This window comes from Pezoporus wallicus, unplaced genomic scaffold, assembly GCF_028554395.1.
Source record: "Pezoporus wallicus isolate ANWC-B61680 ecotype Strahan unplaced genomic scaffold, APGP_CSIRO_Pwel_v1 contig_8188, whole genome shotgun sequence".
Lineage (NCBI taxonomy): Eukaryota > Metazoa > Chordata > Aves > Psittaciformes > Psittacidae > Pezoporus > Pezoporus wallicus.
The window spans coordinates 394428-416309 of NW_026640104.1; the positions used below are offsets into that span (position 1 = coordinate 394428).

Below are 21882 nucleotides of genomic sequence, written 5' to 3' on the forward strand. Positions count from 1 at the left end.
CATCCTTTGCTCTTATGAGTAAACAGTTAAGAGTGAATGGAATTACTCTAACAATACTCTGCACCTGCAGATAAGTGCTGGCACAATTACATATTAATTTCTCCTCCCATCACCTACATGTTGTAGGTAAATCCAAGTAGAACTTAAGGCTAAAGAACTTGAAGTTCTTTACTGTGAGGGTGCTGAGACACTGGAATAGGCTTGCCCAGAGAAGTGGCAAACGCTCCACCCCTGGCAGTGTTCAGGCCAGGCTGAACAGAGCCTTGGGCAACACTGTCTAGTGTGAGGTGTCCCTGCCCATAGTAGGGGGTTGGAACGAGATGATGTTAAAGTCCTTTCCAACCCAAACCGTTCTAGGATTCTAATACATTTTTTGTTATTAAAAGCTTCAGAACTCAAGAATCTTTGTATTAACGTGATCACTTATGGCAGGAATGTAATACGCACGGTGTGGCGCTGCCCTCTCCCCCTTCCATCAAATCCCCGTCTGTGCTCTCCCAAACCATCCGTTTTGAGCTGTGCTCCAGCACGGAACCTGACAAAGAGTAAAATATAAGTTACAGGATTAAATAAGATTTTATTGTCACATTGAACTGCTTTGTCAGAGATGTACATTTTGCAGGTTTCTGTGCGGAATAAAACTTAAGAGACGGCAGCTGCCATCTTGTCAATCCTGATTTCAACACACACACGGACACCACCTGGACCACGGGCGCCAGCACAGAGCCAGTGGTAACAGCAGAGCAAGTTCTCTGTTCAATGGATTGCAACGCTCCAACAGAAAATGCATCAAGTTAAGGCTAATGAGAATAATGTCAAAGAGTTAAACCAGCCCACGAGATGTTTAAAGGTGGAAGCACTCGAGAGAAGAGCGGCAACTCGAACACCTCAGGTTTTCCATCTGCTTGATTTAGTACAGGTAAGAGAGGCTAATGGACAGACTTGTGCCTACATATACAATCCATACTGACATTGTAGGCTTTTGTAAATCCAATATATTGCAACTTTGAAGCAACTGCTTTGTTGTTCTGGGTGTAAACCAAAGAAGTGGCTATTTACCCCCCCCCCCAAGCAATAAATGCTTACATGACCTCATCTTAAAATGTGTGGTTTCCCATTGACAGATCAGGGATAGAGTCCAATAATACAAACATCTCAGTGGCACGATTTCACATGTTTTGGGCAACGTTAGCATACAAGCAGTACTTAAATAAAAGTAAGTGCATCCAAACATGAAAGTCTCTAAATATACCACACTTCATTTATCCCAATTTTCTGATAAGAGCTGTAATTCCAATCAAAATAGTCATTTACATGTTCCACCCAAAGGAAAAGAGGTAATAAACCCAGGGGACTCTCCACCCAACCGTCTCCTACCTGTCCCCTATGTATTACATAAAATAACTCATCTAGGAGCGTAAATCCAATACTCAGATGCACATAAAATGCGAGAAGCAGCCTCTGATGTTTGTAATTTGCAGACTCCAAAGTCCACTCCTGATGGAATTAACTACTTCTCTCAGTCATTTACTCCTGTATGTGCACTCGGTGTTGATGCTAATGTAACAAATGAGACAAGAAATGAGGCTTAGTGTGGCATAAAGTCACTGTAAACCCAGCAGAACCAGAGGAATTCTATTCATGACATTCATTTGGATGATTTACCAGTCGTCCCACCCCCCCAAAAAAACACCCTTTACAGGAAAAAAGGCAACCATCAGTTGAAGTGAGACACACATTCTGCTAGTAAAAAAAGTGGAAACAAACCCCTTCTCTGTTCAAAGAGCATGCCAATAAAAGAAGGTCGACCACATCTCCTCCCATCAGGCTTCTCAGGATTATCAGAACTTCTTTGCTTGCAAAGGCCAATTTGGCTTACCATAGAAAGCTATTCTGAAGGCGGCTGATACATGTATTCCCTTTCCAAACTGAAAATTCAAGGCATGATAGTGCAAGAGGTAAGTTTTGATTTGAGAACATTATTTGTAGACTAACTGTGCTTAGTTACTACATCCCAATTTATCGTCTTAAAGAAAATACGGCAACAAAAGCTACAAGATCTCTATAAATCTCATCAGTTTGCCTAAATTTACCAGTACATCCATGAAGCTCATCAGTATTAGTACAACTTGATTATCCTAATGATTCCATTATAAAACTTGCAAAATGTATCACAAGGTGAATAAACCCTCTAGTGCAAGTCTTCTACATGTTGTGTGCACAGTTAAATCCCGTGTAGTTCATTTCCTCCAGGTTAAATCCCCAAAATCTCTCGGTAACAACTGTGAAAAAACAGTGTCATGTGGATTTTTAACCCCCTCCCCATCAAATCTGAGATGTTTGAGTGTTCCTGGAGTCACCATCAGGATGTGGTGAAGGTCGGGAATCTCTTGTCTGTGAGTATTCACTGTCAGAGGACTCTGCAGGTTCAAGCAAGTTTTCATAATCACTGTCTTCTGATTCATCAACATTGTCACCAACCGCTCTTTGGGAAGATGGCATGGATGCTCCATTACCAGAATATTTCAATCCTGTGTTTGTGGAAACATAACTGGAAGAACCTACTGCTTGAGGTCGAGGCATAAAAACATTGCTTTCTAGGAGACTGGGACCCACAGTACTTTCTTGATTGCTTGCATTGAAATCGGAATAGGGAGGAGGAGGATCGGAGACATCCGGATCTTCAAGCGTGCAGCCTTCCACAGCAAACCCAGTGTAGGACATTCGTGGAACAAACATAGGTTCCAAGTTATCTGTTGGCATCTGCCTGCTTAAAATTGCTTGCTGCATTCCTACAAAAGCAAAGAACATTGGTGTACTTCATGCTTACTTTGCAATATGCTTTACATAATCTAGGTGTAACACAGCACACCCTGCCCTTAGCTGTTCTCTCTCTTGCTGGCTGGTTGTTGTTATTAAATGCTCATCCCTGGCATTGCTTTCAAACTCCAGCACTGGATATTTTCCTCTCAGTCTCCACTATTCATCCTTCACAATTCTGATTTCTACATTGATGACTACATAAGACACTAACCATCATCTTACATCTTGCTTCTTACTAACTACATTGTCCTTTGAGCTTGACAAAGAGTACCTTCCCTAAATTTAGCAGGGCACCCATGACACTCATCAATATTAGCACAACTTCATTATCCCAGTGATCCCATTTCAAAACCAAAAGATGACAGAAAGCAAATTCTACCCAAGAGCAACTGTGCTACATTGTTATGGGCACAGTCATCCTGTACAGTTCATTTCCTCCAGTTTAACTCCCCTGAAAGCACAGCTACAAGAAGTGTCCATAACCTGCTGCTCTTTCCACCTCATCCTCTCTCTGTATTTCTCTGTTCCTTCTCTCATCAAAAAGTAGCTCTGCCAGGTCTCACTGTGCTGCTTGTCCTGGTTTCAGCTGGCAGAGTTAATTCTCTTCCTAGTAGCTGCTGCAGTGCTGTGCTTGGGGTTTAGTCTGAGAACAATGCTGATAACACACCGATGGTTTAGTTGCTGTTAAGTAGTGCTGACCCTAATCAAGCATTTTTCAGTCTCTCATTCTCTGGGGGGGGGGGGGGGGGGCAGAAGAAGCTGGGAAGGAGCACAGCTAGGATCTAAGCTAGCCAAAGGGGTATTCCATACCACAGCATGTTATGCCCAGTATAGAAACTGGGGGGAGTTGGTCAGGAGGGGCTGATCACTGCTTGGGGACTAGAATGGGTCAGTGGGTGCTGAGCAACTGTATTGTGCATCACTTGTGATTTAGGTTATAAATGTTCATTTCTCCCTTTTTTTTTTGTTCCCTATTATCAATGATATTATTATTATTATTTCTATTATTATATTTTACTTTATTTCAATTATTAAATTGTTAAATTTCAATTATTAAACTCTTGAAACACACAGGTTTTACCTTCTTGCAATTCTCCTCCTCATCCTACCAGAGGTGAGGTTGAGCAAGTGGCTGTGTGGTACTTATTTGACACGTGGGCTTAAACCAGGTCACTGCTCCTCCCCACCTATATCTTACTCAGTACAGAAAGCTTGTTTCACTTTCAATCAGACCATAATCAGCTTCTGCTGCTGATGTTACATCTTGTAAATCACACTGTGTACTTTCTCTTACAATGCCCCTTGTGTGCTCATGAGCACCAGCAAAGAAGTTCCTTGTCATCTCCCCTCAAATCAGTGTATTAAAAGCTTGCCCTCCCAGTATCTGTGATGAGACTACCATGTATCATGCTTACCTTCTGATAGCATAAAAAAGTCTATACTCCCATAACTCAGATTTCCAATTAGCTAGCTTAGCAAGACTCATCCTTTGAAGCTGTGTTTCTATAGCCCTGGCACAGCAATCCACAATCAGGGCTCTGGCACTACTGTAACACTGCTATGTTGTTTGCTGTACCTGGAAAAGCTGGACACCATCACTGATATTTGCTCCCTATGAAAGGCCACACATAATGGGTAAAACTACCACTTCCACATTTTGATTTCTATTTAAGTAATTGTACAGTTAGACAGTGGCTATAAATATTGTTTTCCACTAAGGACAGGGGCTCTTTCCAAGCCATGTGATGTTAACAATTAAAGCAAGAGCAAAAGCCACAGGTATGTGTTGCCTTTAAGGATTTCACAGCACCTCCATGTTTCATAAGGAATAGACAGTAATATAAGCACTGTGAGGCTAAAAATAAATAGCTGAAGAACTGGTTAAAGAACAACTGCAATGGACTCATCAAGATGAAGCTCCCACAGCTCTGCACCAGAACTATACTCACATTAACCACCTAAATGATGGAATTTAATCAGTACATGCTTATTAAAATTGGATGGCACCATGCTAGTAATAGCTGCAAGTGTATCAGAGCAGGAATTTGAGCTTAAATGAGATGATTTAGACAATCATTTCAGGAAGACAAGCACAGGAATAATGAACTGCACGACCTGCAAGATGAGGAACTATGACATCCTTCTGCAGCTTTAGTGGTGATTTATGTATGCTATGAATCTCAACATGCATTAAGCGTGCTCAGTTGTTGAGAAACAGTATTATTTCAGTATGTACTGCAATGGTTAGGACTACAACTGGGATACTGCATCTCATTTTGAACAACACAATTTAGTAGGGAAAAGATGGAGGAACTCTATAAAAGAAAAGGACTCGTTAGAAGTCCAGATATCACAGAATCAGACCGCAGTTTGGGTTGGAAGGGACCCCCAAAGGGCATCTAGTCCAAGCCCCCTGCAATAAGCAGAGACATCTTCATCTAGATCATGACCTAAGAGGAAAGACTGCAATAAGAGGGATATTATGAGAAGACTGAGGAGGCAGTTTCAGTCTTCAAATGTATGTAAGAGGCTGCTGTGGAAAGGCAAGCAGAAAGCTGCTTGAATTAGAGGAGTATACATTAGACATAAGCAGAAACTTCCTTGTAGGAAGGTTTCTTCAGCACTAGGAGATACTGATGTTTTAGACTGGTTTCTGACTGGTTATTAACCTCCAAACATCTGTCAGAATTGACACCTGTATGTGTAAAGGTGCCTTGCAGATAGGGGATAGACTTACTGCAACACCATAGTTATGGAAAAGGCAAAAAACAAGGCTGAAGAGTTCCTTTAGTCAAGTCATTCCCTTCAGGAATAAAAATTCCCTCAAGTGGCTATGTAACAGCCTCCATTTCTGGTCCACAATACAGGAACTGGGAGATTTCCTGGCACCTGGGCAGTGCATGGCACATACTATCCCCTCAAACATGCTTACTACACACACAAAATCATTTCAGTGATGTGGCAAGTAAAGTCTAAGCTGCCTTTCATGCAGGAGTGTTAAAGTCATAACCTGGTAACCAAAAACTCAGAAGAATAACAAGCTTTCCCACACCACCACCACAGGAATTTGAATCCCTTTCCCTCCAGCTCAGGGAATGATTAAGTGGAAAATTAACTCCCTAAACCCAAGGAACCTGAGAAAAGGGAGAGAACAGAAGGCCAGCTTCAGTATTTAGCTACTCACAGCTAAAAATACTGCCAGGATCCAAGCTGCCTGTTTTCTTGGTTCAGCCCTCTCACATGATTTTCTGCTCTGGCATAAATTTTCAGTGCAGCATTTGCATCTTTGCTGGTAGCACCTAGAGGCTAGCACCGACTGCTCTTCCTCTTCCTCCCCCATCTTTTGCCATATGGGCTGGGATCAGCTCCAGTCACACTAAATACCCAGCTCTATTCCTCACTCGCACATGTAGTAGCAGTTCCCTGGCTGTTTTATCTACAGCCAAGCAGGAAACAGCAGTGACTCATGCCACTTCCACCTTTCACATGGGCTGTGGTTGATGCTGCCTCTTCACCTTATCTCTGAGGTTCAGAGAAGGAAGAACCTGGGCTGACAGGTCAAACTCTGCTCTGAAATGCTCGTGATCACAGGAGAAAACAGCCAGTTATAGCAGCAGAGGGGCCTACTGTACAGTTTAGGGTGTTAACCCATCTTTCAGTCTGAGATATATCTTTAGGTAACAAGATAAACAGATAAAAACCATCTTGTAGCTAAAATGTCAACGGTTATTTGCTTATCATTTCAACACAAGGAAGAAAGAGGCAGTGTTTGTTAAAGTTATGTGCTTTTTTGCCTTTTTTGCCTATCCTTTGCTTCTACTCTCCACCTTCAGCCTTCCCTTACACTCACAAATTAAAGTAGATCAGCAATACTTCCATGGCAAGGGCCAGGCTCTTCACAAAAACCTATCTACAAGCAAAAGTCCCTTGAAGCCACATTCCATTTCTAGGAAGGACAAAGCAACCAGCCAAGTATGTTCACTCAACAGGTCCCACTGATACAGAAAATCACGGAGCAGCAAAAGAGGGTGAATATACATCTAGTACTGCCTCTCCTTACCAGTCCTGAATGAATATTTTGAAAGCATGTATTGTTAATCCAAAATGCAGAATCAACCCTAATAAAACCATGGATTTTTAATGGGACTTACTTGCACCATGGAAACTTAAACCCAATCAACTTGATACTAACATAGGTCTTCAAAGCACAGCAGGAGTATAGTTTCTGCATTCAGACCTTCACTAGAATTACTGTACAGATTGTACTGCCTTGAATAAATTACTGCATACATATTATCTTGAATAAAAAATTACTCAATTCAGCTTCCCTCAACACACTGGCTATAGAGAGTAGCTATAAACCTGCAAGAAGGACATTATTTCTATAGTTTCATGGACTTAAAAGTACTATAGACTGAAATTCCTACCCATGATGATATGGTACTTGAAATAGGCAGGTGAAGTCCAACACTATTCTACATTTAAATAGTTTCTTCCGCTTTCTAGCAGATACTCCTGAAGACACAAATGACTTCAAAATAGACTTTTGGAAAGATTTAGCTTAACATTGAGAAGTGGTCATGTTCTTCACTAAGTCAGCAAATAATGCAAAAATGCTAAGTTAGGATTCAGTGACTATGAAGTGGGAGAAAAGGATAAAAATGCAGATGCTCTAAATCAGTGCTGAAAGACCCAATACAACCACTGACAGCTACAAGGTCAAAACGCAGCTAGACAGCACTTGAGATGACCTATACCAATGTTCATCACTCATGCACTCATTGTCCTTCATGCAGTTTGTCTGGTGTCCAGTAACAGAACTGATCTCTAACTTCATTAATGCTGGGCTCATATCTGGGGATAGGAAAAGGGAATAAAGATTTCAAAAAGCCACTGATAGCTGCTGGCCTGTGAACACAATACCCTGTTCTCCATGAAATACTGCAAATGGAATCTCTCCAGTGTTTAGCTTTGCTTTTTCCATTCATGGCTTTGCTCCACTTTTCCTTTCCTACAACTGATGTTTTCCTCTGTTAGTTCCAGAACTGACTTATTTGTTCTTTCTCTATAGCTCTCTCCTATGTTTAAAGTTTATTCACACTGGATGACTCCTACAGACACACCTGAAGTACACGTCCTTTCACACTTCAGTTATCACTCAGTGTAAATCCATCCTATACCCATCCCAATGTGATTTACTTTTCCTTTTGCTATGAGCTATCAAGAATACAACTCAAAATAATTCCACAAGATATTCTGTCCTTACAACATCTACTTCCGAAACAAAAGAAGTAAAAGGCAACTTACTTATTTCTTGCTCCTTTTCGCTTTTCTTCTGTGCGATTTGCCTTTTTAACTTGTCTACTTCAGCTTGAAAAGATTCAACCACACGTTCACTTTTCTCTACATCTATACATACTGCCTAGGAGAAAACATAAAGATATGCAAAGATATTGCAAAAATACAGGAAAGACTTTCATGACCACATTAATAAAGCTATTACCAGACAAGAAACCATTCAAAGCACAAAACTAAGAGCAGGAGATAACTATATCACAGCATAATACTCAACCTGAAGATGGGATTCTTCACTGGCTGTTGCCAATTCCCAACTGCTGCACAATAGGAAAAGCATTTCCAAATAATTCATCATTACAGGAAGATTTATAGCAAGATCCAAACTTAGTTCTTCCTGCTTAGTGCAAGAGACTTTTTAATACACTGTAGTTAGCACAATAACGATAACTATAGTAGCATGATCAAAATGTACTAGACCAAATTTGGACTGAGGTATGAAAAAGTGATTGAGGTATGAAAAAGTTGACTCAAGACAAGTGTTCCAAGCTCATCTCTTGGCTGATATCTCAGGTAAATAAACAAGACCATGGATTTTCAACAAGATTTCCCTATACTGGTTGGAAATTGATGTAAAATGCTCATAGAAGGAACTAAGTTTAAAACCAGCTCTGGATAATAGTGATTTCTAATCTAAACATGTTATAGTGAAGATTTAGTCTTCTGTGGAGATAATAGTTTACTTACTGCCTCAGAAATTCAGTACTGGTCATTATACATATGAACAGTTTTGAAGAGTACACAACTCTAAATGCACTGATGTGTCTTAAACCAGTGCATCTCTACCCATTTACCAGCTCTTCTCCAAAAGGTTACTAGTAGTGATCTTACCTACAAAGCTGAAACACATTAACCATGCTTTCTGCTCAACATCTAATTTTTATAGAAGATTATATAAACCCTCCCAAGTAATTCTTGATGAATATCACATTCCTTATACTAGAAATAAGCAAACTTGTTTGCAGTCTTGTCACATTCTCTGTGAAACAGTCACCTTAAAGATAAGAGTTCCTGGAGTTAGCTAACACCTAAGTTACTTTTAAGCCCTGCAAACAATGCAGAGCAGCACAATTTACACGGTGAAACACAACAAGGTCATAGTTTCAACAGGTAGAAGACAACTCCCTGATTGATGCTGCATTTTCCAGACACTAATGCAAACAGCAGCAAGAGCATGAAAGGATGTACGTGCTCTTGGCAAAAACAACCTTACAGAATGCCATTAGCTAATGGGACAGACCTCTGACAATAAACGTGCATGCCTCCTGAAGCTGGCACAAAAACTGTCTCCCTTCCTATTGCGAGCTGCTCACCTTACAAGGCAGGGTAGAAAGTAGCAACCTCCATCAATAAATAGTAGTTCTCCAGTGCAAGGTCAGGGGATGGTTGGAGGAATTACTATCTTGCTCTCTCCTACATGTGCCAACCAGCAAAGCTGGAGCAGAGACACAAATCCCTCCAGGGCAGATGCAAGGGGAAAGCCTGGAAATAAGCTGTGACTACAGCACAATTAGCAGATGTGTGTGCTCCTGAGGGAGCAGAGCTACGCTGCTCTTCACACAGGACAAGCTGTGAAGTGACAAGTTCACATTTAGTAGATTTGACACTCCAGGCACTTTCAGATGCTTTGCCACATTTGGAGCAGGATTCACTCATGTTCTACACAAAACATTCACAAGTTTTAACTAACAGATGGAGCTCTTTGCTGCATGCTACATACTAAGAGCCAGGAGTCATTTTTAAACTGAGACAGGCAAGCCTTTAAACCTGTGCAAATCCCCACAGCCTTCAGCAAGGCTTTTCTTCAACACATACTCTTAAAAATAGCTGATGTCTCCCAGAAATCCCTGAGCATTAAATCATTCTCACTTGCAAAAGAGAAAGAATTGGTGCTATTTAGATCAACCACTTCTACAGCAGCCTTTGCAAATGCACACATTAAATAGAACCTGACACATTTCATCATTAGTCAGACATTTTCCTACAGTTCACGATGAAGTATGAGCTCTAACCACTCCTGGTTTAGCCAAATAAAAGACACCACATCCAGAGTGAGCAATATTAACTGCAGGAAGTTACCTGTACTTTTTCCTGAAGTGCATTATAAACCTGATAGATAGCCCTGATGTCCTTCATCACTCCATCTTTGTCAAAAAAGTCAGTACTAAAAAAGAAGCAGAAATCATTAGTCAGAAAAGCCAACACAAGGTTCCAGCTCATGCTGCCTGTGAATTGCCTGTGAATATATATAGCTACATATAAAAAATGTATTTTATGTTACATTGCTAAAAAAATACCATACCCTCAAGAACCAAAATTGGACAGCAGCATATTCAACACCAAAAATTCCTTCTGGATCAAGAAAGTTCCATTTGATGAGACTGAACTTGTGCAGAAATCTTTAAGCTTGTATAATGTCACTGTTAACAGTCAGAAGAGCTACTTCAATGCTGCATTTACAGCATTTAGTTAGAACTACTTAAGAAAAAGAAGAAGATTTCAACACTCCCAAGTCAGAGTTCAAGTTTTAAACTGAGATTGCACACACAATTCTTTGGAGGGGGTGTGGGTGGAAATAAACCAAGGAACTCCCAACCACAAAGCCCACAGCATCAACTGGCCATAGGAACTCCACTTTTTAGATCAGTGCACTGAATCCTCTTTGTTCTAAAAGATTCAATTCTAAGCAGGAAAAAAGCACACTAGAGCTGACCATTTTCCTCCAGTACTATTTTTGTCCTGCTTGAAATGGGTATTTGTAGTGGATGGCACAGAAGGTAGAGCTTGATGCCTGCACTTCATTTGCAAAGGAAAAGTCCTTACCCGTGTTCCTTAATAACTTTGGCATAACTCTGAGAAGTATTTGGCACTGAAGAAACTTTGTATTCCTGTTGACTAGTGTTGCCTAGATTTGGAATAGTAAGTGACACTCTTTGATTATACCTGCAGAGAAAGTGCAGAAAGACTTCTTAATTCATATTCAAAAGATTATTTACAATAACCTTGGTATCATTATCCCACCTGTCTGATGATCACACGTCATCTACGTTTAAAGCTTCTGTGTTAGGTTTATTAGAAAAGCTGCTAAATATTACGTGTCATGGTCAAAATAAACACATGATCAGCTCCCTTGAGATGAACCTACCTCTGTGCCTTTTAAAACCTTTTAACTGTGCATTCAAACTACCACAGATACAAGAGTGAAGCTACAGTCAGGTCTATTATAATAAACATAGTACTGACACCTGATTTCTCTTAAGAATATTTTGTTACTGTTGTTGTCTGAAGATTTAAAGACTGAAAAGAATTTTTGCTCATCCCAAAACTTTAATTTATTACTTGCACAGGAAAAATAACTCAACTGTCTTAGAATCCCAGAATGGCTTGGGTTGGAAAGGACCTTATGCTCATCCAGTTGCAACCCCCTACCATGGGCAGGGATGCCACACACTAGACCATGCAGCTGAAGGCTCTGTCCAGCCTGGCCTTGAGCACTGCCAGGGATCCCTAACAATTGGACACCAAAACATCACTTGGCAAACACAAAGCCTTCTTTATGTGGAAAGAGACTGTACAAACTCCAAAACAGTTCAGAGTATAAAGAATAGCAAGAAAAAGCAGAGCAAAACATGAGGATTGGTTCATACACAGATTACTTACCTTCTGTTTGGTCTAAAAAGCACATATTCTAAAGCATGTGTTGAGTTATTTGCAGTGGAAATGAAGCTGAAGAGGAGGAAGACAAGATCAGGCACTCCAAGAATATGGGTCAGCTGTTTATGGATGATGTGTTCTCTATATGACATTTGCTGCTGAGTGTTTCTCCTAAATCTGTACCACCCAATAACGTTCTGTAATGAATTACATCAGAAATAAAACAAAGGATTAACTGAGAGACAGAGATTTACCTTCTGATGATGAAGTTGCTGAAACTCTGCTATCATGTGAATTAGCCAATAGCTTTATTACAACAAAATCAGCCTGAATTACTACAGGTTTGCACCTATTAACCTGAAACAAGTGACATCTTATTACAACATGCCTACTTACAGCTCCACCTTACTGTGCTACAAACACCCAAGTGCTATTCAAGATCCCACTGCCAATATCCTTCAACTGTCTCATTTTAGCAACAAAACCTTGGAGCATCTTCACCTTATTAGACTCAAGCTGTTTTCACACACAGCAGATGTGGGTTTTCTGTAGCACTACATATTTCAACTGCCTATTCACTTGTATTGATTTGTAAGGCATTTCCAGTGCTTCACAAACATGTTTGCAAACTCATGGCTGCTGATGAAACACATGGGACTAATCTGCTGTGTGCAATAAAATTATCTCCTTGTGTGTTGAATTGTGAAAGATTCTTACGCAGATCAGATAAGATCCATTCTAATTCCATGATTATATTGTATACAACACGTATTGAGCTCCTTTCCTTCATGCAAATTAACATTTAATTGAAGAGATTAATGAAAGCAGATACCTCATGAGCAATGTGGGTTAGGAAGAGTCCCAGGAATAGGTACTATCATGTAGTGATGTATTAAGACTGCATATATATATATATATATTCAGTGGAATAGAGCAGATTCTAGATCTTCTACATCTTGCCAGAGCCTCCCTGCAAGGTAGGTTCTACCACAGTAAAATTCAACTGAAAACTAGTGGGAGACAGTTTCTACTTGTCTTTTGCCTGGTCTCCTGAAATGGGAATTTAATATGGTGCTCTAGAATACAGTTATGGGGTTACAGAATTCGGGATCTGAGACTGGCAACTCACTCCATCATCAGCATATAGACATACATGTCTGTATGTATAAACAGACTCACAAACCACCTATGTACTCAGCATAAATGTTATTATACACAGAGGAGTTCATTCTGAGAGCACTTGCTGGAAGAAACAGACAAGAAAGCAGCATTACAATCATCCGTGTTGCAGAAGTTGCACAGATTGAGGACTTGCTTCCCTAAAGATCCCTCCTCCTTGTCTGCAAGCAAAAGTGAACAGAAAGTAGACTGCAAATGCAATTAGCAATTGAGCAATGCTTTGCATAACGATTTACACAGTAGGCATTCTCACTCAGAGGAGTAACAGTTACACTTGAGTCGCCTGTAGGGGACAGAAATCCCTAGAGTTGGCCATGCCTTGATAGTTTGCTACTACTGTAACACAACCAGCAGTGCTACGAGCAGATGGAACGATGTTGGTTTGCTGCTGCTTAGTAAAAATGAACTGAACAAGAACAAAGGTCTTGTTTTAATCCCCCTTACCTTGTACTAGCTGTGGCACTAACCAGACCTCATCAGCCAAACTCATGTACTAGATGCTTTCCTGCTGGGTCTAACAAGGTCCACAAGTTGCCATAAATTGAACCATGCAAGTTGTCATCCATCTTTTTACTGGTGGATTCACTTCACTGCCTGAGAAATCACATCTTCAGCTCTGCTCTTTGATGTATTAGTTCAGAACTTCTGAATCAGTTATTCAGTAAGCAGAAAGACAGTGCATTACAAGTGTGGAAGAAAACCTTGAAAAAAGGTTTGATTCTTCTCCATATAGCTCCTAAAATTGGATCTTCTTAATACTAGTTGTGCTACTAACAACATACACATGATGTAAAGCTATGACAGCACCCAGCATAACTGATAGAACAGTTTGGCCAGTTTAAACCTGACAGGGCAAGAACAGCAATTATCATTGCAACTCTTTAAAACAAATTATTTAGAGCAGGTTTTCAAGTCAGCTACATCTTGCTTGGTTTCAGCAGTGGAGGACACAATCACTATGCTCCATGTGTAGCTCAGAAATGAGTGGGTTATTACCAGCCCTTCACTTTTGGAAATACAAGCTTAAATCCTTTGCATTTCTTCAGGGAATTGAGACATTACCCCCACCCAAGTACCACAAATCCAACTGCCGTGCAGAATAAACCTTGGATCAAACTAAACCATTAAATTTGTGAATGAAGGTATTGCTTCTAGTTAGCTACCTTGGTTTTCCAAACCCATCTTCTAGTTATAGGCTCTACTGACCAGAAGGAGGAAAAGATAGAACTTACTTTTCTTCGGTCTTTAAGAATCCTGTCCAAACTCTCCTCATTAACCTTGCCTGCATAGTCATAAAAGCTTGAACCAAAAAGGAAGAGAGAAAGGTAGGTACATAGTTTACACACACATATTATACATAATTTATACTGTTCTTCAAAGAGATGACATTCTGTACATTGCAAAGCGGCTTCTATAGGTTCACCTTTATCAACATAGGTCAGTATTCACACCACCTACTTGGGACATCTGACTGGTGCCATATAGAGCACAGTTAGAAGCCTTGGTTTGAACAGAGACAGTTGCTTACAGAGGAAGGTGCAGAGCATTGCAATTAGATGCGTAAGAGTAGCTGGAGCAAAAACTCTAACCACTTTTAAACCACTAATAATGAAATACAAGAGGCCTGTAATTATTAGGTTTAAAATGCTTTCATTGCACACATTTGTTAGGTGCCCAGTATTTCCCTGGCAGTCCCTACAACAAGGAGCATGTACGTCATGGACTGTGTCATTTCATTTTGACCAGCATCCTGCTTTGAGAAGGAGGTCTCCCTGCCAAAGAAGAAAGGAAAGCAGAGCCATTTTCATGCAGTTACAGATCTATTTCTTGAGCTCCACTCCTGCAATTACACTCATATGACTGGACCCTTGTAGCCAAAGCAGCTATCCTGAGGTCAGCAAGAACCCAAAGTATCACCATCTATCCATATGGCTCTGCTTATGAACCCCAGACCCAACCCCTAAGGTGTTACTCTGAGGCCAAGAGAGATTTCAGAATTTATAAATCTATCTACACAGGTTTATAAATTCAAGTAGATCACACTTCCTGAGCAAAGGGAAAACACCTGAAAATCAGTTCCTCCCTCACTTACCTGCCAAGTCCTCAGTCTCTTTCAAGAGCTGATATCACTAACAGCTAAAGCAGTGCAGGAAAACACTCTGGTTTAGAGGTCTATGATCTCAACTCTTGAGTGTGGGGGATAAAAGAAACACAACAGAAAATCCTAAGCTCAGTACTTGGCTGGTAAACAAGGGTGGAAATAAGATTTGTTCCAAGTTCTTGTGAATCTTAAGGCTGCAATTAATTACTAATTTGAGATACTACATAACATTTGCATAACCTTTTCAATTCATGCTCACAGTATTTATGCATTGCAGTAAGCAGTGCATACCCAATTCTTCCCCTTCTTATGGGATGAGCAACTAGTACATAACAAAACACCTTCATTTCAGAACTGCACAGAGAAATCAGTCCTTTTAAAACCCTTCCTTCTTATTCAGCTCTCACGTGCTGGTAAAAGCACTGGAACCAAGCCTGTTATTCTCAACATCAGCAGTGCCAGTTTACAGGAACACAGTGGATGAGCATTAGGCCTCCTCAGACTGGCTACACTGAAGTCAAAAGGATGAAGCAGAAAGCCCCAAAATCAGCATCTGCTACAACTAACAGAAACCAACAGCCTGTTCCAGTGTTATAAAAGCTCTATGGGCTGTGAGAGTTTCCCCTATGCTCTGAAGTAAATGAATTCATCAGTTTTCTGGTGCAGAAAGCATGCAGTGAAATACAGACTCCTTCCTCCCTCAGCTCAGTTACTAACAACCAATTTCTTGACTGGGAAGAAGCAGTAAATGTGATGGGGTTTGATATGAGCTGCACAAAGGATCCCTGGGAACCACAAAGAGCCTAGGAGAGCCTGGGATGTTATCTTGATGTGGAGAGTCTAGCATTTAAATCACTAGGTTGAGAGTATCCTCTCTGTAATTATCAGACAGCAAATGATAGACTGCAGCTTTTCTTTCTAATGCAACCAATGTCAAGCCTAATATCTAAGGTACTGACTCTTAACTAGTCAGAAATCTCTAAAGAAAGGCAAGAGGAGAGTAATTGGAAGCTCCTTTCACAAAGATTAATTGGGAATCCCTTCTAAAAGGAATTTCTAGAGAGCAGTTTAGAAGCCATCACTGTATAACAGTGTACAGGAGATCAGAAGGCAGAAGTAATGAGTAAGCTGAAGGTTCCAGAGTATTAGTTGGTGCAAGTGAATACAACTAACTAGAAAGCAGTCTGTTAACCCAGCAAGTTACTAAGGTGTGTGCCAGGCCCAAGCACAGCTAAGCTAAGACTACAATGATTCAAACTGGTTTTGACATTCACCCTAATTATCAGAGTGGGATGATTTGATCTGATTGCTACACTAACTACATGAGGTGGAAATGCAGAGGGATAGAGCAAAAAGCCCATAGAGGCCACCTTGGCACCCTCTCTAACCTAAGTGCCACTAGAACTATAAACTCACACTTTTATTGCCAGGGTTGGTGCTATTTACATGTATTTCTGTAATACCATCAGATGAGTAAGCAATGCAATGATAGATACATTTCAAATGCTGATATATTTCAGTCTTTATATTCTGCAGGCACCCCAGGAAGACAACAGAAAATGCTTACCTAAAGAGTTTTGAACAAGGCTCATGGTTGTGGATTTCTGCAACAAACAAACAAAAAAGAGACATATGTCCAAGTGCTGAAGGTAAAGAGGAATTCCAGGGGCAAATCTTGCATGAACCTTCCACATCACAGCTACTGAGCAAATAAACATTTGTGTCACACCACACACTGCCCTTAATGTCTCAACAAGACCTGATGACACAGCACCAGACCTGGAAAACAAACTTCTCTTTCTAAGCTACTTTAACAGTGAGCAAGACAGACACTTGTTCAGATACACCCAGATCTATCTGAGCCTCAAATACACACTTTGGGTATTATTTTATACTTGTGAACTCCTCACAAAGACATTTATGATTTTTTTTTTTCTTTCTCATACACCTTTCCACAACAGTTTTCTTCCTTTTATATACACTGTTTATGACAACAGCAATGAATAAAAGGGATGGGGGGAAGGGAGCCACTGAAACATTATACACTGGAGTATTTATGAGGCAAAGCAAATAGAATCTATGATGAGAAAAGGGGCTAAACATCACTCCAAAAGAGCTGCAATTTCTGATGCTGTTATATGAAGATTTAAGAAGTCATTAAAAGGCAGAATATTTTACATTGAAGAGGTTGTAATAAATGCAAATATAATAAAATTAATAACATGTAATAATGTAATAATTCAGAGAATCCCAGACTGGTTTGGGCTGGAAGGGACCTTAAAGCTCATCCAGTTCCAACAGGAGCAAAGAGCCAATCCACATCATCTCTTTAACACCAAGCATGACTTACAGATATTTTGTGGTATTTAATACTTCTTTTAAGCTCTCTTCTACTCTTTTTACCAAATACAGTTTGTCATTTATTAGTTTATCATTTATTCTCATTAGTATACCTCAATCACATAACTTTTGTCTGAAACTGTATTTGCTCGGCCTGAACAGTACTTCTGTAGCAATATTACTTCAAGCTCTGATATTAGAACTCCACTGGAGTGTTTGGCAACAACTTTGTGTTCAGACTCTTCCTTCCTGGAGGGTGAGTCAACCACAAGCTGCTCTGAAAGGCAAAGCCTGCTCATCACTGCAGCCTCAGCACAGGCAGAATCACAGCTTCCAGGAACAACAGGATATACACGTGAGCATCTCAGCATATTTAGCCACTGTCAAAACAAGGCCCTGAACACCCATGGCAGGCGTACTGCTGATAAACTGCATTCCAACTGGCAAGAGCTCCTCATGATGCTGCTGTTGGAACTACTGACTGACTTTATTTAGTTGTTAGGAAGGAATTCTTCCCTGTGAGGGTGCTGAGGCACTGGCACAGAGTGCCCAGAGAAGCTGTGGCTGCCCCATCCCTGGCAGTGTTCAAGGCCAGGGTGGACACAGGGGCTTGGAGCAAGCTGCTCTAGTGGAAGGTGTCCCTGCCCGTGGCAGGGGGGTGGAACTGAATGAGCTTTAAGCTCCTTTCCAACACAAAACAGGTTGGGATTCTATGAAATGTTTCTAAGTGTAATCAACCCCATTACTTCCACACTGGCATCCAGGAACCTGTGGAAACAATCTGCTAAACAAAATCAGCAAGTGTAATACTCCAGCTTAGACCAACCCCTTCCAGCAAATACATTGACTACAACAACTGAGAGTACATACTTGAATCTTGGGCTATTATGTTGCTACACGGACCTTGTGCTTTGAAAAACAGGAAGCATGAAGCCTACTGCTCAGATTGCATGAAGCAGCTATCATTCAACATTAAAGTTTTGCATACTGATTTACTTTTATATACATATATAAAGTACATACATATTTTTATATACATCTGCTATATATATATATACACACATATGTACTCAAACAGCACCACTGAGCCTTGAGACAACAGACACATAAGGATATTAAAACTCATCTGTGTCAATGCCACAAAACTGTCAATCCCAGTTCACGAGTGGAACTGGGAATTCAGGAGTTAATGTCAATGGATAAATACTGAAGTAAAAATTTGGTAAACAAAAAACACAAGCAGCAGATCTGCTGGGTCAGACATTCCATTCCAGATATTAACTGTAACCAAGGATGTGACAAAAGTTATCTAACAAGGGAGTAACTTTTAACACCACAAACACTTGGTTTATGAAACCATACTGAGGCTGCCAGTCGTAAGAGTGCTGTATCACACTGCCAACAACTCAGAGCAGTTATCACTATGTCTGGTTTTGTCTGAGCAGAGCAGTCAGCTGCCTGCCCTTATACAAGGCTTTGATAGTGATTATATGCCCACAAAACAAATCCCAGGCCTCCGGGTTTTGTGATTTAGCTCAATTGTAACAAGTTGACACTTCACGCTGTCACTGTAGCACCCATGTTTCCTTAGGAATAACTGGAACAGAAAACTACTGCACCTATTGGATTCTTGGATCCACAACCATCACTAATTTAAGGTGGCAAGCATCTGGAGATGCAACAGTGTAGTACACACTGTCCATTAGTTCTGCATCAGAATAACATTGCAGAGTCCATTACGAGCCATTTGTGTATTAGCTCAGCTTTATGCAGACCCTGCTAGCTGGAATCAGATCCACACAGCCACGTACACACTCAGGTCTTTAAAGAAAGTATTTTAACATTGTGCTGTATATATGTAAACAAAAGGGGCATCTTCATTCAAGGGGTTCCTATTTTCTATAAACCACAGAGCTAAAAACATGCAACAGCTTTTCACTGATGTGTAAAAATATCTACTTCAATGAACAACACAACAGCAAGACCTTAGATCATCTTTTGCTTTTCACAACACCAACTGCATCAGCAATCAGCTGCACAGTCCCTGTATTTAGCAATAAACTACTTGACAATATTCCCTGGTGAATCTTGCTGGGACAGTGCAGGATGTCACCAACCACCAGACATCCATCCAAACCCTCCACTGGAAATCTGCCCTTTCAATGGCAGGAAATCAAGTAATGCATTTTTATATTGAGCACATAATTGTATTTAGGGAACTGACTCTAAGAGGCAACTCCCTGAAGAGCCAAAAGGCAAATGAATAATTTCTCCATCACAAAACACAGATAAATGTCTTCAGTGATTTTTTCTCCATAAAAGGAGACGCATAAAACCCTGTACGCAGCAAAGGACCATTTCCTTCCCTCACATCTCAACCACAAACACACAAATACCGTAGCAAACGTGATTCTGAAAGCCTGAAGCATCTTGGGCTGGTCTCACAAGTAAAATAATTCTCACTGAATTGTGCTGAATATTGAAAAACTGAACTTCTTTAGAGTTTCTCAAAGTTCTGTTACTTACCAATCACTTGCAGGAACTCAGTGTTGCTGATCTGCGAATCGCTAATGCTAAAGGTTTCTTCTTGCCTCACCTCTCCCAGCAGAAATCCTTCCTACAGTTTTAAAGGGAGAAAAAAAAAAGACTAAAGATAGAAAAAATACCCACTATCTACATTTGCTTGCTGTAACTTTCTTAGCATTCAATGGAAGAATTCAAACAAAGACTGAGTTTGAAATACATTTCTGAGCTGCAGTAGGTATAACCTGTCCTCAGATTTACAGACCGAGCTGCTTATTTACCAACATCCTTTCACAACAGCTTGTCCAAAACTAATGTTCCACAGAAAGCTTCCATACATAACACAACTCACAAAAGGCAAACACAGGTTATGTAAAGGAGAGCTCTGCCTCCAGTCCCAGCTACACAGGCATACACTGGATGAGGAAGGCACCTGAGCATCCTGCTGTAGTTGAAGATGTCCCTGCTCATTGCAGGGGGGTTAGATGAGTTAGATGGACCAGATGAGCTTTGAAGGTCCTTTCCAACCCAAACCATTCTGTGATGCACAGCACCACTGCTGCTCTGGACCTTCAAAGCTAACGGGAAGTGGTGTTTAGATTACTTATATTTACATCTAGAGATTGAGCTGGACATTGAATAACAGCAGGAATCATAAAACTCACAAGGTAACTCAAAGCCATCTTTTATCTTCCATCCCCACCCAAAATGAGGAAAGAGCGTAAGCGGGAATCGGGTCCTTTTGGCATAAGCATCGAAAGACAGGTGCATCGTTTCCTGGTGTAGCGATAAGGGAACAAGCTCAGACCGGAGATCTGTCACCTCCACAAGATTTAGCTTCCGCACTGTAAGCGGGGTGCGTTGCCTGTGCTGCAGAACCAGCGCTCTCACCACACACACTCACGCCGCTTTTCCACACACGTTTTCCTGCCTGGACCCGATTCCCTGCGCGTGAAACGAGAGCCCCGCACCCGCGGAGAGCCCCGCGTCCAGCCCAGAGCTGCCACAGCTGCGCAGGGCAGGCCCCGGCGGGTCTGCGAGTCACACCCCCAACACCCCACCTCCGAACAGGGGGCAGGCGACCCCCGCAGCACCTCCGCGGCGATGGGCACCGCTGTGCCACCGACAACACCACAGCGGGGCCGCTACCGCCAACCGGTACCCGCGGCTGGGGCCCAACCGGCGGCGGCCCGGCCCGGCCCGGCAGCGCTGGAAGGATGAAGCCGAACGCCGTAGCCCCAGAGACGCCCGCCCCGCCGCGCCGGGAAGCGGCAGCCCCCGGAACCTACGTGGTCGGCGCTGCTGTTGGCGCTGTAGTAGCAGACGGAACTGAACGTGTAGCCCGAGATGGAAGCCGCCATGATGGACACCGCCGCCGCCACCGCCGGGCCCACAAGCCACCGCGCGCGCTCGAGGGGCGTCACTTCCTGCAGCGGCGCGGGGCATCATGGGAAATGTAGTTCCTCCTGCAGCCTGAACTGGCTCGGGGCTGGCCGCGTCCACGCAGTGCTGGGGGCCTGCTAGCGACCGGGAATGTGGTGAGGAGTGAGTGAACACCCGCACGTGGTGAGTCCTGTGCAGAGCCTGTTAAAATGAGATCACAGAATCCCAGCCTGGTTCGTGTCGGAAGGGACCTTAAAGCTCATCCAGCTCCAACCCCTGCCATGGGCAGGGACACCTTCCACTAGAGCAGCTTGCTCCAAGCTCCTGTGTCCAACCTGGCCTTGAACACTGCCAGGGATGGGGCAGCCACAGCTTCTCTGGGCACCCTGTGCCAGCGCCTCAGCACCCTCCCAGGGAAGAGCTTCTGCCTAAGAGCTCATCTCAGTCTCCCCTCTGGCAGGTTAAAGCCATTCCCCTTGGCCTGTCCCTACAGGCCCTTGTCCCAAGCCCCTCTCCAGGTTTCC

The 21882-nt window shown here is 41.9% G+C and overlaps 1 protein-coding gene across 1 annotated transcript; it reads right to left on the bottom strand.

Annotated features, from left to right (window-relative positions):
- Window positions 1–553: 553 nt before the first annotated feature.
- Window positions 554–21385, bottom strand: ABRAXAS2 (abraxas 2, BRISC complex subunit). The gene is made up of 9 exons (XM_057417259.1): window positions 21265–21385; window positions 19979–20069; window positions 16680–16716; window positions 14244–14310; window positions 11839–12029; window positions 11002–11121; window positions 10258–10342; window positions 8131–8245; window positions 554–2792 (listed from the first exon to the last, which is right to left on the bottom strand). Exons 1-9 carry the CDS (start codon window positions 21334–21336, stop codon window positions 2326–2328), a joined length of 1245 nt encoding a protein of 414 aa, XP_057273242.1. The 5' UTR covers window positions 21337–21385; the 3' UTR covers window positions 554–2325.
- Between the last annotated feature and the right edge of the window lie 497 nt (window positions 21386–21882).